The sequence below is a fragment of the Antechinus flavipes genome, chromosome 3 (assembly GCF_016432865.1).
Source record: "Antechinus flavipes isolate AdamAnt ecotype Samford, QLD, Australia chromosome 3, AdamAnt_v2, whole genome shotgun sequence".
Lineage (NCBI taxonomy): Eukaryota > Metazoa > Chordata > Mammalia > Dasyuromorphia > Dasyuridae > Antechinus > Antechinus flavipes.
In genome coordinates, this window is record NC_067400.1 from 394638773 (window position 1) to 394656851 (window position 18079).

Genomic DNA, 18079 nt, shown 5'->3' on the forward strand with positions numbered 1-18079 from the left:
CAATTCTATTTTACAAATGATTAACCAGAAATGAATTGATTTCTCTCTGATCATTCAACCAGTAATTCCACACCAAGATATCTTTGTGTCCAGTCTTCTTTCTCTATCTCATTGTTTCTACTCCAGGGCAGACCAGAAGAACCTGACATTCGTAAATGGCAAAACCAACACTTAAGAGAAGGATCTGCATCTACTCTATGCTGAGACAGTGGTTCTCAGAATGAGGGCCAATGGGACACTCGTTGTCCTATAGGATGTTGGCAGTGTGATCCCATTTAGCAGTACTGTGTGAAATATTATGTGTTTGTATCACCATTTCTGGCATGACCAACTAAAGAGTATTTTATGCAGACCAGAAACAACATTAACGACTCATCAGTGTCTTAGAAAAAACAATGCGTTTCCTCCTGACAGATCTGGGGTGTCTTTATCCTGGCTGATGGTAACTAAGAGCAACATCTGTCCCAGCTATAAATGTTCCGATCGAAGGACTGAACTATGACAATCACTTGAGTAGGGAAAGGAAGTTTTGACTAGCTCTGTCCTTACACATCAGACAAACTTGGGCAAACCACTGCAACTTTTAGACAGATCATGTAAAAAAAAAAAAAAAAAAAAAAAGGGAAGAATAACCACCAGTTTGCATGAAAGGGATGTCTCCTTTGTCTGATGTCCCTCTAGTAAAACAAACAAAAAATTTGCTTGTATAGCACAAAGAACAAAGAATTTGGCAGGAGTTGGATAAAAGCATGACGTTCATCCAGAAAATTGCTCAAAGCCAAGGCTGGGCTGATATACACAAAAAAGGGAGCTGGAATCTTGGGGAGTAGGCTAAGGAAAAAAAGGTAGGTAATAGATGTGGTTATCAAGTGGGAACAGAAGTTATCATTGGAATGAATAACATCAGACCAAACTGGATGAATACTGGGGTCAATCAATGGTGGTAGGATCCAGATTTACGAATGATGGCAGGGAGGAACAATATTATATTATTATTTGGACTCAAAGAGTTCCACTATGGCATTTGCTACAATGAAGGATGCTTTGCTTTCAGGATAATCAGCCTTAGCAGTCCCTTACATAGGTCAGTCATTCCCAAGGCCTACAGAAATTCTACAACTTTGAAGATGGCCTCAGAGCTTTGAGCCATTATCAAAAAGTTTTATCCATACCTGAGCCAGGGTATTTTGGGACAGAACAATAGACAAATAACAGCCTGAGGTACCTCGGAACAAGGACATCAGAACAGCCCTGGAACTTGGTAGGAAAGAAGTAAAAGCAAGCAACTGACCAATGATTCCTCTAGAACTGATCTGGACTCAGAACATAATCACTCTATGATAATTCAGGCATCCTTGATTGGAGAGTAAAGACAGAAGGAAAAAATGGAGGTGCCCCACAACCTAGCAGGATTTAAGGGCATGGGAATGAGGCCTTCTCAACTAGAGGTGTCAAATATGCTCCAGCATGGCCAGAATCAGGTTAAAATGTAATTGAGAAATATTTAACAAAATAAATAAAAATATAATAAAACAACAACAATTTTAAAAATTAAGACAATGTAGCCCTACTGCTGAGAAATTTGCTTCCCAAATACAGGGTATTTTTGGCAGAGTAATTTTTTTCTATCACTGACTCTACCCAAATCTTTCTCAGAAAACAGAGTGAATTTGGCATAAAGGTCACCAGCTTGATTCAGGCAGTAGAGTTGAGAATAAGGAGACTTCCTCCTCCTCAACCATCTCTAGGGATCCATCATAAAGAGTGTAAAGATTCCAAACAAGGAAATTACATTCCAGTCAAATTCACCTTCCATCCTCGAATGAAAGACTGTATCACAATGGCAGAACTCTTTATCTGTTGATATTTCTTTTGTTGCTGCAGGTAAAAAAGAAAAAAAAAAATAAGGATATTAGTTCTACTTACAGATCCATGAAATATACTAGCTTTAGGGCTAAACAAAAACAAATACTGATTCTTGGGATGGAGAAGAAGATGAAAGAAAATGAGTTCCTCTATCTTCTCTGCCTTCAGATTACTTGCTGTCTTCTCTTCCCTTTACACTTCTTCTTCTATGTGCAGCAGTAATGATGGAACTATCAGTAAAGGGTACCAATGATGCTACACCCAACGGCCTTTTCTTTATCTTCACATCCTCTCTGACTTCTCTTCTTTGCAGTATCTGATACTATTGCTCACCTGTCTCTCCTGGATGCTCTCTCCTTTGGTTTCAGTGAGTGGAAGACACTTTTCCCAGTTCTCCTTCTACCTGTCTTTCTGCTCCTTCTGAATCTACCATATTAAGTAAGCATCAACTATCTCCCTTTCACCAGGCACAGATGTCCCCTAAAGATCTTTTTTTCCTTCTCATTTTATACACCTTCTCTTAGTGATATAATTAGTTCCTACAGCATGAATTATCATCTATACATGACTTCCACAGTTAATATTCAACTCTAATCTCTCTTCCACTCCAGTCCTGCATCACCATCTATCTACCTACTGGATAGTTTTACCTCATGGACATCTCAAAGCAGAATTCTTTGCCCTAAACCTGTCTGTTTTCTAAAGAAAATATTCAGATTTGTCACCTCAGAATAATCTTTTGATTTTTTTCCTGTCCCTCACCAGTACTATAGCTAATTAGTTTTCAAGATTCTATACCTTCAGGATCTCTCTCACCCATTTTGTAAAATGAATTAAAACTTAATCCCATAAATCTGATTTATTAAATAAATGAAAATTATTTCAGAATATTATCCCCAATAAAAACAATAGCCATAATAGAAGGAAAATATATAGTACAGTAACTAGATTATATGAATAATTTTATGTTTAGTAATGAAATGGGATCATGGGTCCATAGAAAAATTTAGTTTCTCCTTGGAAAATGGGCCATTCTTAGCACTTAAAATCCTAAAAGATTACTCTTACTTAGACATCCAACTACCACCCCAATTAATAATACAATAGCCATAATATTATTGTATGTTCTAATTTTCATCTCTAGTTATGATTTCAACTAGGAAATAATACCATAGGCCTACAAAGATCCGACTGTACACTATTATTACCTCAAATAAATACAAAGCACAGCATTATAATTTTTAATCCAGTCAAGTGGAACTACAGTTCTCCCCAGTGGGAAATGCATTAAAGCAGGATCATCTAGTAATAATGAAGCCAAACATCCATCTTTTAAGAAAATGCTGTGAATGAAATAAGCATTAACTTGTCTACACACATTCATATTTGAAGTTCTGCTGTGTATGACTGCACTATATTAAATCAAACAAATACTATGTCTTCAGAGGGCTGAACATCAAGCAGATTTTCTTTTGCTGCCTGGGGTAAATCAATAAGTAGTTAAATACTTCATTAATCCCCAAAACTTCAAGATCATTTGTATTGTACTAAAAGGCACTATGAGAGTATATAAACAAAATTTGTCATTGATTTAATATGGTCTTAGTGTTGATAGGTACAGTGTTTCAAAGGAGATATATACGTTCAAATTTCCATTTTACAAATCACTTGCTAAGGTGTTTAAAAAAAAAAAAAAGGAGGAACAGGTACCTGAAATCTGATTATTTGTAATGATGAATCTCTAATTCATTAATACAATCCTTTATCAATCAGATAAGCATTCCTTTGTACATATTATCAACACAGATGAATTTTCTCAAGACTCCAAAGGGGGGAAAAAACCTTTCACCCCAGGTTTGCAACCTGAGATAATATGTGCAGTAGTCGATCATAAAACACTATTTTTATTCTTTCCAATGCATGAAAATGGAGTGTTTGCAAAAGAGATTTAAAACTGGAATCATTTATTCACCATTTACTAAAGTTTAAATGACTCAATGCCAGATCAGCGATATTAGATTCCATTTTTTGGTGACTAAAATCCTGATGTTGATTTCCCAGGTCATGGTTTCATAGATTTATGAGATGGGAAGACATCAGGTAATATCTAGGAAAACTTCCCCTTTTTACAGATAAGAAAAATGAACACAGGTTAAAGTCAAAACAATTTATCATACAGTAAGGAAGACCACATGTTTAAAGAGTGCTAGCTTACCGAATATCTTCTGTACCAGGCAGCAATAATAATCTGACTTTTTTTCATTAACAAGAAATGTGTCCGGCACTTCCAACCTCGAAAAATTTTTTGAATGAGAGTGGCCAGGTCCTCAAGGCGTCGTTTTCTCAGGTCTTCTAACTTGAATAACTGTTGAGTAAAGTATGCATGTATTTTTTCAAAAGACTATTTAAACCCAGAACATCACATAAAATGATAATTTTTAAGATAATGATACAATGTTGAGTCACACGAACATTTAAATACTTTAGTTTTATAATAAACTGGGGACTAGCTTATGCAAAAATTATACTAGTAAATACTGAAAAAAGTAAAATATATTTTGTTCTGTGGCAATTCACTAGGGATAATCTGAAATTTTTATTTGTAAAATGTATTAAATGAAATGCATTGTACAGTAATTTAGAGGCAGAGGACCTGGGTTCAAATCTCAACTTTGCTACTTTGTGTGCCTAAAAAAGCTTCCTCTCTCTGGGCTTCATCTTTAAACTTGAGGGAGTAGGGCTGAGTTCTCTTTAAGTTGCTTTCCAGAGTGAAATATTATGATCCTATGAATATTTATTAAAGACCTACTGTTTATAAATGTTGGGGAAAATAGGAAGTTTAAAAAGAATCTCAGTTCTGTCATTTATAGTTTATTTAAAACCAGAGACAAGTCCCTTGGTCGTTTTTTATGCCTCAGTGTCCTTACCTGAAAAATCAAGATAATAGTACTATTGTGAAGCAAGTACTTTATATACCTCAAAGCACTGCATAAAAGTCCCCAATCATTGCTGAGCTAATTATGTTTTTCTGATCAAACCATTAAAGGTAGGCCCATTAAGAGTCCAGAAGAGGCACTCCTTTGTTAGCTTCATTCCAGTTTCTAGATGACTTTTAGATAATAAAACTCTACTGCAAAGTATTCTATTATTCAAAGAGCTGTAGTAGCTCTTTTTATGGTAGCAAAGAATTGGAAAATGAGTAGATGCCCATCAATTGGGAAGGGCTGAACAAGTGGTATATGAAGGATAATGAAATATTATTATTCGATAAAAAATAATGAACAAGCTGATTTTAAAAAGGCCTGAAAAGATTTACACAAACTAATTGTGAGCAAAACAAGCAGAATCAGGAATACAATCATACAGGAATACAATTTTATGCAATCATAAAATAACAGCAAGACTATCCACTGATCAACTATGAAAGAGTGAGTTTTTCCCAATGGTTCAGTGATCTAAGGCAATTCCAATAAACTGTGGATAGGAAATGCCATCCACAACCAGAGAGAGAACAATGGAGATTGAATGTAAATCAATACATGCTATGTTCACTTTTTTTTTCTTTCTCTCATGGTTTTTCCATTTTGTTCCGATTTTTCTCTCCTAACATGATTCATAAGAAAATGTGTTTTAGGGGAAAAAAATGTACACGTGTAACCAGAAAAAAATTAAAGTAAAAAATAAAAACACTGCTGTTGTATGTCAGTTTTTAAAATAGTTATTTTTTGTTTTCATTTCCTTATGCTCTACATATTCTAACTGATTTATCAACTACTTTTGGACTGGCCTACGTAATCCTGACTAGCCACGGGGCCTTCTCAGAAATTAAATAGGCAGCTTTCATCTTTTCTAATGGAATGGAAAGCAGTAATAACTGGGGTGACTGCTTTATCAAAATAATATAGCAGCAGAAACTCATATCTATGTGAGAAACTAAAAGCTTCATATTATGAAGGTGAAGGCGACAGCATCATCAGGAAAGGAAAAATAGTTTTTTTACACAGTGCCTGATGGATGTGAACATTCTGATAAAATTATACTAAATTTTTCTATACTAACATTAATAAATCAAATCAAAGATATGCAGATTTTTCCATTTTCATTAAAAATACTCATTTTATATATTATTAAAAAATACCCCAAACTTTAAAAACATTTTGTAGTCTACAAGTTGTGTGAAAATTTCTGCCCAGAACAGTAATAGGTCTATGTAGGTATTAAAAAAAAAGGAAATATTTCCCCCCAATCAGTATATTAGTAATGTTCCAGGTAATGGTTTGTGGATTTTTTTTTTTGGGGGGGGGGAGCCCAAGGCAATTGGGGTTAAGTGAGAACCCAGGATCACATAGCTAATAAGTTTCAAGTGTGCTGAGGTCACATTTGAACTCAGGTTCTCCTAACTTCAGGGCCTGTGTTCTATCCACTGCCCCTCCAGGTACTGTTAGTTTTTCTTTATGAACCTGCTGACATAAATCTACAAAACCTCCAAAAAGATGGTTTGGGTCACATACCGTTCTTGGATTCCGGATAAATATCTTTGATCTACCAAAGGAGTATTCTTCCACAGGGAATTCTAGTTCATTAAACAGAACTTCCACACCAGCTCTAAGGAAATTAAAAAAAAAAAAAAAAAAAAAAAAAAAGGAATAAGGTTTTTGGGTTTTTTTCCCTACTTTTTATCTAGGAGATAGCTAGTTTCCTTCTAAACAAATTATTCTGTCTTGTATCATTCTAGTACAGAAAAAAAAAATTCATGTTTAAAACGTCACTGTTCTTTTAAAAAAAAATCTTTAATGCAAGAAATTTCTAAAAATAATTCTATTTTTAAATAACGTGTAATGGCATTTTTGATGGGTTCAGATCTAAGATTTCATCAGTCTAAGCAGCACCTCTTCCTACCAATACAGATATTATGCCAATCTCAAACACCACCTGGGCACCAAGGTGCCCACAGCCACATAGATGACACTTGAACCTATACTGTCTAAATTCCAAGGCCAACCCTGTATCCACCATACCGAACCACCTTTCTGTTTATAAGGATTCAACTCTACAAACAAGAAGCAATGAAATATAGTAGAAAATAGGGCAAGCAAACAAAAAACAGTATTTAAACCACTGTTCATGTGACTATGCATTTACATTATTGACTAAGTGCTAAGGGAAAAAATCTCTGTGTCAACTTTATTTTTTTAGGCTTGTTTTAAAAAGGCTTCTTTTAGCCTTTTCATTTATTTTATTTCATTCCTCCCATACTCCCCTCCCCCAATTTTCAAGGAGAATGACTATCAGAGTCTTACTATCATAGATTAAACCAAATCCTCGTAATCCCTTGTATATACTAGTCTATTTAGGTTTATCATTGATTTTTAAACGAAACCCTGGAGTTGCAGCCAATTGCTTCTTGCATTTGGCCAATAATAGCAATACCCTGCATACATGTTTCAGTATTTATGTACCATCCAGAGGTGGGTTTGCACAGAAGGGATTATGCAATGCAGGGAAGAGGATTGTCAAATGTGTACAAGGATTTATTCTGAGCCCCCTCAGTTAACCCACTGAAAATATTTTTAGAACATTCCCATCCCCTAGGGGGATGAGTGGGGAAACAAGGCTAGAGAAAAAGTGCCAGGTGGTAGGAAACTCAGGATACAGAATTCCTAAGCATGACAAAGACTATCTGCATAATGTTTGCAATCTTTTATTTGTTTCTTTCTCCTCTTCCTCCTTCTTCTGCTTCTTCCTCTTTTTCTACTTCTTCCCTCTTCTTCTTCCACTTCTTTCTCTTCTTCTTTCTTCCTTCCTTCTTCTCCTCTTCTTCTTCCTCTCCCCTTCCTCCTCTCCCTGTTTCTTCTCCTTCTTCTCCTTGGAGTTTCCTCTTCTTCCTCCTCCATTTATGTTTATGCTAAACTAGGCCTATAGTTTCACTAGTAAAAGGCAACTCTTTATAAGGAAGTTCCCTTCACCCAGCACCTGCTCTTTATAATATATTACCATGTGTTTGCTTGGGGGCACCAAGAGATGCCATGTCTTGCCCAAGTTTCACAAACTAAATTAGAGACAGGACTTAAATCCAGGTCTTCCTGATTCCAAGCTCTCTATCCACTCTGCCTTTGTTTCACAGATGGGAAAAAAATGAAACACAAAGATACAAAATCACCTGGATTCAGAGAAGGATAGCATTAGAATAATACTGACCTGATCCTATTCACCCTCATCCTACACAGGAATTTTTAAAATTATATCGTTTTATTTTCAAAACATATGCATGGGTAAGTTTTTCAACACTGACCCTTGCACAACCTTCTATTCCGAATTTTCCTCTCCTTCCACCCACCTCCTCCCTTAGGTTGCAGGTAGTCCAATACTTGTTAAATATTAAATTATATGTTAAATCCAGTATATATATATACACATATTTATATAGTTATCTTGCTGCACAAGAAAAATCGGATCTAGAAAAAAACCTGAGAAGGAAAACAAAAATGCAAGCAAACAATAACAGAAAGAGTAGAATAGAAATGCTATCTTGTGGTCCACACTCAGTTCCCAGGGTCCTCTCTCTGGGTGTAGCTGATTCTCTTCATTATTGATCAATTGGAACTACTTTGAATCATCTCACTGTTGAAGAGAGCCATGCCCATCAAAATTGATCATCGTATAGTCTTGTTGTTGCCATGTATAAAATCTCCTGGTTCTACTCATTTCACTTAGCATCAGTTCATGTAAGTTTCTCCAAGCCTCTCTGTATTCATCCTGCTGATTGTTTCTTATAGAACAATAATATTCCATAATATTCATATATCACAATTTATTCAGCCATTCTTCAATTGATGGGCATCCACTCAGTTTCCAGTTTTTTGCCACATACAAAGCAAACATTTTTGCACATACAGATCCCCTTTATCTCCTTTAAGATCTCTTGGGGATATAATCCCAGTAAAAACACTGCTGGATCAAAGGGGATTCATAGTTTGATAACTTTTTGAACATAGTTCCAAATTGTTCTCCAGAATGGCTGGATCCATTCACACTCCCACCATCTCCATTCACAGTTACACCAATAATGTATCACTGTCCCAGTTTTCTCACATCCCCTCCAACATTTGTCATTATCTTTTCCTGTCATCTTAGCCAATCTAACAAGTGTGTAGTGATGATATCTCAGAGTTGTCTTAATTTGCATTTCTTTGATCAATAGTGATTTGAAGCATCTTTTCATATGACTAGAAATAGTTTCAATTTCTTCATCTGAAAATTGTTCATATCCTTGACTATTTATCAATTGGAGAATGGCTTGATTTCTTATAAATTTGAGTTAATTCTCTATTTATTTTGGAAATGAGGCCTTTATCCAAACTTTGAATGTAAAAATATTTTCCCAGTTTACTGCTTTCCTTCTAATCTTCTCCATATTAGTTTTGTTTGTACAAAAACTTTTTAACTTAATATAATCAAAATTATCTATTTTCCTAGACAGGAATTTTATAGCATAATACTTTGAAAATTAACAGTCTGATATGGCTCCAAGGTGAACTGTCCATTAGCCCATACCATCTTTCTAAGGTTTTCTATAACTAACTGTGAAGTAACCAATTGGCGCAAGTTCATTCAAAACTGCTGGTGGACTTTTAGTTGGAAAATGAGGTAAATGTTAATGGTAAGCTCATTGAGAGGAAGTCACTATCTGCTTTGTGGTTTTTGTTTCTTCTTACCATCCTTGGCACCAAAAACAGTATATATCTCCTTGCATAAAAGATGGTTAAAAAGAACTTGAACTAAACTGGAGGTAGTACTATATAACAAAAAGAATAATTTTTTCCCTAATAACCTCAAAGGTTTATCATTGCCCATCTCTGACAATAACTAATTGATTCCACCTTTCTGGATTGCAATAGCTTCACCTATAAAATGGACATGTTCAAATGAGATGCTTTGTAAAGTTCATTTAGAAGATCAGTTGTTTCTTCATCTGTCATATGCCTATTTTAAAATTTTCTTTGATAATATAATCCAACAAAATAGAATCGAAGAATTCTCTGGTTTCCAAAATTAAATGAAAAGCATCAAGAAAAAATAGACAAAGTTGAACTTAACCAGTTTGGGGGGGAGGTAGACCCTCGCACCTAGATGTCTGCATTCCTTCTTTGAGTTTCTGCTCTACCACTAAGAAGCTGTTTCAATTCAACTTGCTGAGCCTTAGCATAAAAATCATTAGCTATGGATCCTTCACAGCTGCTCTGAGGATCAAACTCTATCTTCACTATGGTAAAGTATGTATAAATGTCAATTATGATGATTACCAGAGTCAAAATTTCACTTTAACATTTTGGTGTACAGCACAAAGGGAAAGACATGCTTTTCTCCTAAAAGTTCATGGTGAAAGATGCCAATTTCTTACCTGGCAGGCCCCTTCCAATGAGGCCATGTCTGTTTACAAAGCATCTTGTACCTTTCTAGGCAAGGCTCATAAGCCTGCCTGAAAGCATAGCCTGCCCTTCTTACACGGACATTTTCCAAGAGACCAAGGTATCTGATCTGGTGACACACTAGAGCATCATTGAAGATGTGGGCAGCTTTTTTGTCATTAGGCTTGATACACCTGAAAAATGAAGAGCATTTTGATTTTAAGTCATGCAGTATTTCTTAAAAATAATGGCAAATTATATTTTTTTACAAATCTATTTTTTCCATATATTACAAAATAAAAACATGCAAGTATGAATTATGCTTTCCTAATTTACTTGAAATTCATTTAAAAGAAATTAATAAATCCATGGGAATGGGTACTGTAAAAACATCTACCATTATTTATGGCCAGAATGAGATTATCAGATCTCTCACACCACGCCTCCACACACAAGTATACATCATTGATAAATATCTATACAATTATAGCTCATTTCATTCAGTTTGATCTGCCATTTTCACTTTCTCTTTACATGTTTAAAAGTATCACACTGTCAACTTAAAATGCCAACGGTGTTTATTTAGTTTTTTTAAAAGATCATATTTTCTTGTCATCAACATTATTTATACATATAGGTAGTCTACAATAGACCCTTAACTATAATGAATTAGGCTACAAGATACTTTGTTTATTGGTCCTATTAGTACAGTAGCCTTGCTAAAATAATCTCCACCAAAAATAATTCAAGAGGTTGGATATTTATTATTTTGTCTGCTCCACTAGAAATATTCCTTTTGGCACAAAGCTCACCAAATGTACAGCCTACTATACTAAGACTGAGTCTTTACCAAATCCATAAGCAGTAGTGAATCTGTAATAGTCTTATGTTGCCTAGGGGCAGCTTTTATTCCTATGATGAGAATTCTTCAACAAAATATAAAATCATTTTTTCTGTCTTCTTGGTTTACAACTCCCAAAGGAAAACTCAAAATACTTTCCCCCTAACAAACTCTGCATCTATAATTGCATCTAGTTTTGCATTCATTTCAATTAACAAGTATTTTTTAAATGTCTAATATGTGCTGAGTCCTGGAGATACAAGTACGAAGAATGAACAATTTCTGCTGGAAACAAGGATAAAACTATTAATGATTACAAATGAGGAGTTACTATCATTGCAATAGTGATATTCCATAAAACTCCATTCAGGAACAAGTTTAAAAATATATTAGATATATTGGACTATGGGCAGACAAAAATGACACAAAAATATTCTACCCTCTAGAGCAGAAAGGTCAAAAGCAACCTAACCAGATTAAAATGTAATTGAGAAATGTTTAACAAAATATGTAAAAGTATTATACAATATAGATAATGTTAATATGAGGTTTTCTAAGTCAATATATGTCTCCAGGGTTTTGTTTCTATTTGATTTTTGATATCACTATTCGAGAGTTGCTTTTACAAATGACTTTTTAGAGTTTTTGATAAGCCTGAAATACCTAATGTAGTTTGGATTTTTGGTCTGTAAATTCTTCATCAATGTGGCTACTGAAGCTTTGAACTGGGATCCTGCAGTTGGTGGCCTCTTCAGGTTGATTTTGGCAGGGTTTCCTTCAGGGAACAATGCTTTTATCAGAGAGTGACTGGCCTTCCACATGGCTTGAGACAGATCACGGTAGAGTAGATCATTGTTCTTGTCAACAAATCCTTCTACTTGATACATAACCTGTAAGAAATACATTGAAAAAAAAAGAAATACATTGAAGTTGTTGGCAAGTATAATACACCCAACAATATTAAATTCTTTAATGAAAGATTTCAAGATAATCACTGTTTTTCGGATACAAACCTCTCCATAAAACTACCCAATGCATTAGTCACACAGTAATACCAAATTAGCTCCAAACCTTGAAGAAAATCTCTAAGTTTATCTTTCATTTGCCTAACTAGATAGCTCTCAAAATATATTTTTTTACCCTCCAAGATTTGCAAGAATTCTAAATATGTTATCTTAACATTTTCCAAGCTTAACTCTATTACTGACTAAAAACACCTTATGAGGTTCTATTTTACTTAAGTCCTATGTGTTATAAGTCTGAATCACACCAGAAATTGGGCAAAGGAAGGAAAAGGTTCAGATATTATTTGTATTTTCTTAATTAGATATTTTGCACCACAAAAATATATCTGATATCAAGAAACACACTTTTGTCAGAAATCAGAGGTAGAACAAATGTAATAATATCTCAATGTTTAATTGCACTAATTTGCAGTGCATGCTAGTTCATGTTATGAATGAATATATGTTAATACATGTTTCTTACTGAGGAAAAAGTTACAAATAATTTCTCCCCTAAAATTTTTAGGCTTATAATTGTAAATAAAGAAAAACTGGTTAAAATTAGTAACTTCCCTGAATCAAAGGCTTTAGAAGCTAATAAAAGGGTGCCAAAATCAGTTTTTACTGTCTTCCTTATGTAATGAGTAACATTAAATCCTTCCTAATGATTGATAATGAATTATGAATTCTTACAACATTACTTCAACTTCTTTTTGAGTTTATTATGTATTGTTTATCTATCATGGCTTTCAATTTTTAAATTTGCATACTTAGTTTATCAGCAACATGTTTTATTTACTAAATATTTATAAGCATCTAATAATGCTTATTACTAAAATAATTAATAAAAATTTAATCTAAAATATAGCTTGGGATACATGGTTGCATCTGAGAATAATGAAGTTGAATTCCTTTAAAAAATCAGGACATTTTTATTAAAAGCACTTAGCAGCGTTCTGGATATATGAGGAAGGTTATGTAAATGTTAGCTATTAGTATTAAGGCAAACTGGCCTGTCTTCCAGCTCATGGATTATGTTAAAGGCATGTACTCTATAGGGTTTGGGGGTTCTGATTTTTGCTGAACTTTCAGTGATCTGAAAACACTCACTATTCATTCATTTTCTTACTTTTGGACTCTTGCCCTCAAAACCTTGAAATCCATCAAGAGCAGTAAGACTACCTAATCTTGTCATAGATAAAAATAAGGGAGGCCCACCAGTCAGGGGTTCATACAATACCTTGCCTGCATAATGTTGAATTCTGAAACAGCTGTGAGGCAAAGAAGTATCATTTAGGAACCGTGAACATTTGCTCATTCTGCTCTCAAAATGTTGATGGGTAGCACAGACTTGGTTCAGCTTTTCTAAAAAGGTGTCATCAGTCACTGTGCCTGGCCTGAGACATTCTTCATCCAGCATAGCCAAGATTCCATTCGTATTCTGTGATTGTTTAAAAAAAAAGGTTTCCTTCCTTCCTCAGTCAATTGTTTTAATAATTATTTGTAATGAGTACATTAAAACACATTTAACTTAAAAACAAAATCATGCTATTCAGAAGTGTTTAAATCCAAAAACACAGAGGCCAATTTTTTTTTTTCAAGATTAGAAGGATGTGAGTCATAGGATTTTGGGATCTTAACCCAAATTCATTTCAGGGGAGAGGAATGAGTTTCTTAATATCTTGTAGAGATTAATCATTTAGCTGGTTAAAAAAAAAAAGCCTCATTTAAAGCTTCTTTTTTTTTTATAGTGAGATAGCAATTAATCTAGAAAATGGAAATCAATGTTAATTGCTCTATTTTTATATTATAAGATAGCAAATCACAGCAGAGTTCAATGAGAGTTAGTCTATGAAAGACACTTTTCAAGTCATCATTTGATTTTTCACTTTGGGAAGGAAACTTGAGAAATTTTTTTCAGATTTTTATTAAACTTCCCAAACAGATAATATGGAATAAAATACTCACTTAAAAAAAAAATGCACAAATGTATGTATTTATATCTGTTCAGAGTGAGCGCTATAAAAGACTGAGCCCTAAAGGCTCAATCCAACCAATAACAACACTTATCAATCAACAAATATTTATTAAACTATTATGTATTATGTTAATTATATGAATTATATATATATATATATATATATGTACATACATTATATATATATATATATATAATTAAACAATTATGTATCAAGAACTTCAGATACAAAGACAGAAATAAAATTTCTTGCCCTGGAGGTTTTCCATCGAATGAGACATGTATATACAAATATAGAGATATGGATATATGTTTACTCACAGTCATATACACACATGTATTTGTATATATGGTGTCCCAAAAGTCTTAGTGCATTTTTAAAGCTTAAATAGCTCACAATCTTATTCTCCTTAAGATAAATGTAAAATTATTTCCTTTTTTTGGATTTGAAAAGACAACTTTTGTGTGCCTTCAGAATCTCCACTTTTTCATTAATCCCAAGCACCAAAACTGAGACATGGAACTCATAACTAAATTTAATGGGAAAACTCCAATTGTATACTTCATGAACATGTTCGTGTGTCATTCCATTCCCAAAGAGATGCTGATAGCCATCCTCAACTGCCAAAGCTACTGCCCTATGATACTTAAAAAAACCCACCTACTTCCATCAGTGCAAAGTTCCCTTCTCTCATCTAACCTTCCCCACAGGAGTCAGGACATCCTTTCAACAGTATGTATTCATTGCAGATGGAACCAAGGGGAAGTACAGACTCTCTTGAAATACAATGTAATTACAATAGCAACAAGAATAAACAGGATTTCTGGACTTAATGCTGGAAGGAAATACTTCCTGTAGGTATCAAGGTTCTTTCTTAGGTGAACATGCATTTCTTCCATCAGATGTACAAGGCAGGTAGTCTGGGCTAAGATAATTTGATTGAATAAGCATATTACCACAGGGCTTTCCCCTCCAAAACATAAAGGGAAGTAATTAAGTGTAATGTTACATTTAAGAAAGGAAATGTGATAGCCAGGAATTTCACAAGTTATGATTGTTGGAGCAAATTAATTCAGTCACAAAATGGATGAGTTATTGTTTATTGTAAACAGTACTTGAAAAATTCAAGTACCCACAAGTTTGGGAACCCTTACTCACTGAATTTGAGATATAGCAACACTAAATGAGAAGAAAAGGGAAGGGAAGGGCATCACAGAATAACGGCAAAGAGAATAGCTCATCATTTTAATTGTCATCACTGTCAAGAAATCAATATACACAGGGAAAAACTCATGCTAATAGGAGCTATTATTCTAACTAGCATACAGAATATTATGCTGGTATTTATCAGTGTCCTAATTTCCATAAACAGATGAATCTTCTATAAATTCTCAGTGTTGGAAGAGATTTCAGAAGTCATGTGGTCCAACTCATAAAGAAATCCTTTTTTAAAATGGCCATCCAACTTCTACCTGAAAACCTGTAGGAAAGGGGAAACCTTCTAACTTCTAAAACAGCCCATTCCATTTTAGGACATCCTTTCTAGTAAGGCAAAAAACAAAACAAAACATCAAAAGAAACCAGACTCTGGGACTCCTGTAGCCCAAGATGGAGACAGAAAGCTTCCTAAAACATATGGTGATTTTTGTATCCTAGAAAATAGATTACCTTTTCAAATAAACATGTTAATGTGCTTAATACTTCACAGCATCACTGTACCTTCAAGTTCTGAGAATTTTAGAACTGGTAGGAATGTTGCATATCATATGATTCAGCCCCACCATTTTACAAATAAGCTGCAGAGAGAAGGTACTGAAAGGCTTCTGAGGCTAGTGTGACTGGGTTAAGAACCCAAGTCCTCTGGCTTGATCCAGTCTGTTCTACCCTATCTTGTTAATTTTTATTTACTCTAGAAAACCTGACAGGGTAAACAATGATATGTATATGCTAGTCTATTTTTATACACTAATGTGTATTTATGCAGTATGAGTTTTGTGGGAAGAGGTGGTCTAGAACTGATGTCTCCAGGGATGGCTTTCAGGTAGCAACAAGAAGAAAATAAAACATCCAGTAATTGTTCTTTTAATGATGTAAAAAGTGACTGAGCAAACTGACATGTTTCATGGCCACCAGATACCCAGCTGGGTCTACAATGAGGATGTTCCATTAGGTTACAGCCTTCTTGAGAAGGCCATTCTGATTCTGGGTTGGCTTTGGGTCCATACCCAGAAGGAGTGAATTAAGCAGATGCCTAAGGAGGGCTGACAGAGGAGAAGTTATCTACTGATACTACTTTCCATCCTCTTCCTAGACCTTCACCATTTCCTGAGCAGAAGCTCTAAGCAGGGGTCCTCAAACTTTTTAAATAGGGGGCCAGTTCACTGTCCCTCAGACTGTTGGAGGGCTGGACTATAGTAAAAACAAAAACTTTGTTTTGTGGGCCTTTAAATAAAGAAAGTTCATAACCCTGGGTGAGGGGGATAAATGTCCTCAGTTGCTGCATCAGGCCCACAGGCTGTAGTTTGAGGACCCCTTGCTCTAAAGGGAACCTTGGAAGCAACCTGTCTTTTGCAAAGATGTGCTGCAACTACCATAAAACAGAGGAGACTTAATGATGTAGCAAACAACAGGAACTCACTGCAGTCTGAACCCTCAATCTCAGGATTCTTGAATTTGACACAGGCTCAGGCAGTTAAGGAGTATTCCAAGACTCAATGTGCTGGAATGAAGTGTTTGCCAAAGAAAATTATACCCAACAATTCACCTTGTTTTAAGTGTCTGTTATGGAGCCTCAAGAATTTTCCAGCACATATTTGGATCCAGATACCGTTCTACTTGGTATTAAACAAACATATTCACTAATTCCCTAGAATCAATTAGTCACTGTAAAACCCATGCAATAATATCTTTTCTTTTATAATTAAAGATTATTATTGTACCAAAGGAATTTTCAGAAGGTACTCACATTTTCTATGAGGTCACAAATTACAGCATTATTGAAATAGTCGATATGAGTCCATTCTATATCCTTAAAAAAAAAAAAAAGAAAGACATTTCATGTAGAATGCCATCAATAATGCGGATCTTATTCATCTCAGTGTATTTAAATTCCCCTCATTATGTTACCTTTAAAGAATCAGTTTTATAAACATGGTTTTGGTCCCCAAATGTTTATCTGAATCAAGTGGTCCACCACTGACATTATCTAACCAAAATGAATGCCCTTGAACTGTTTCCAGGCTTGCTTTTCATTCCATTCTCCAATCTGTGTCAATTTCCCATGCACTTCATTGGCAAGGGGCCAAATATTTATACTGAGAATCCTTGGGTCAATAATACTTTGTGTATACTTACAATGTTTATAAGGAAATAAGTCAGAATTAAAAGCCAAATATCTGAGATCCTAAATTTTTCTCTTTTTTTGTCCTGATTTTTCAAACATGAGAAAAATTAAATATAGACACAATCTTGAGTATATACTTTTAAAAATCAAGATTTGTCACATATTTTAGAATACTAATAACATAATAATTAACTACTTCAAGTGTGAAATGACCCAATGCTAGTTCACAGTATACATTAGTTTGTTTTTTGAAAGGCATGTAACTATGAGTCTTTTTCTAACAATCCGATCAGTATAACCAAAACTTAAATGCAAGATGCATTTTGAGTCCATTTCCACTTTGTATATTCAAGCTTCACATGAATAAATATTTATTTTTCTTCTAAGGACATGAAATTTAATTCATACACCACACTACAATTCTTTCTATATACTTGTAGAAGTGTCCTAGTCAAACTCTACAAACAACTTTTAAGTTATAGATCAAAGTTCCATCATTTTCTTTATGACAAGAAGACAGGAAGGGAATTGACTCAGCTTATAAAATGTTTATGCTGCCAGAAGGTGCCAGACACTTAAAACATACTACTAAAGTGTAATGACTTCCCTGTAATACAAAGACAAAATATTTATAATTT

The 18079-nt window shown here is 34.4% G+C and overlaps 1 protein-coding gene across 5 annotated transcripts in view; it reads right to left on the reverse strand.

Annotated features, from left to right (window-relative positions):
* Positions 1 to 18079, reverse strand: part of MYO1B (myosin IB) — a 213650-nt gene that overhangs the window by 26886 nt on the left and 168685 nt on the right. For all 5 annotated transcript variants that reach the window (XM_051985985.1, XM_051985987.1, XM_051985986.1 and 2 more), the window contains exons 15-21: positions 17064 to 17126; positions 13360 to 13560; positions 11779 to 12005; positions 10268 to 10468; positions 6378 to 6471; positions 4082 to 4231; positions 1810 to 1878 (exon numbers count right to left, since the gene is read on the reverse strand). In XM_051985985.1, coding sequence (XP_051841945.1) covers positions 1810 to 1878; positions 4082 to 4231; positions 6378 to 6471; positions 10268 to 10468; positions 11779 to 12005; positions 13360 to 13560; positions 17064 to 17126 — 1005 coding nt within the window. The remainder of the gene's footprint in view (positions 1 to 1809; positions 1879 to 4081; positions 4232 to 6377; positions 6472 to 10267; positions 10469 to 11778; positions 12006 to 13359; positions 13561 to 17063; positions 17127 to 18079) is intronic.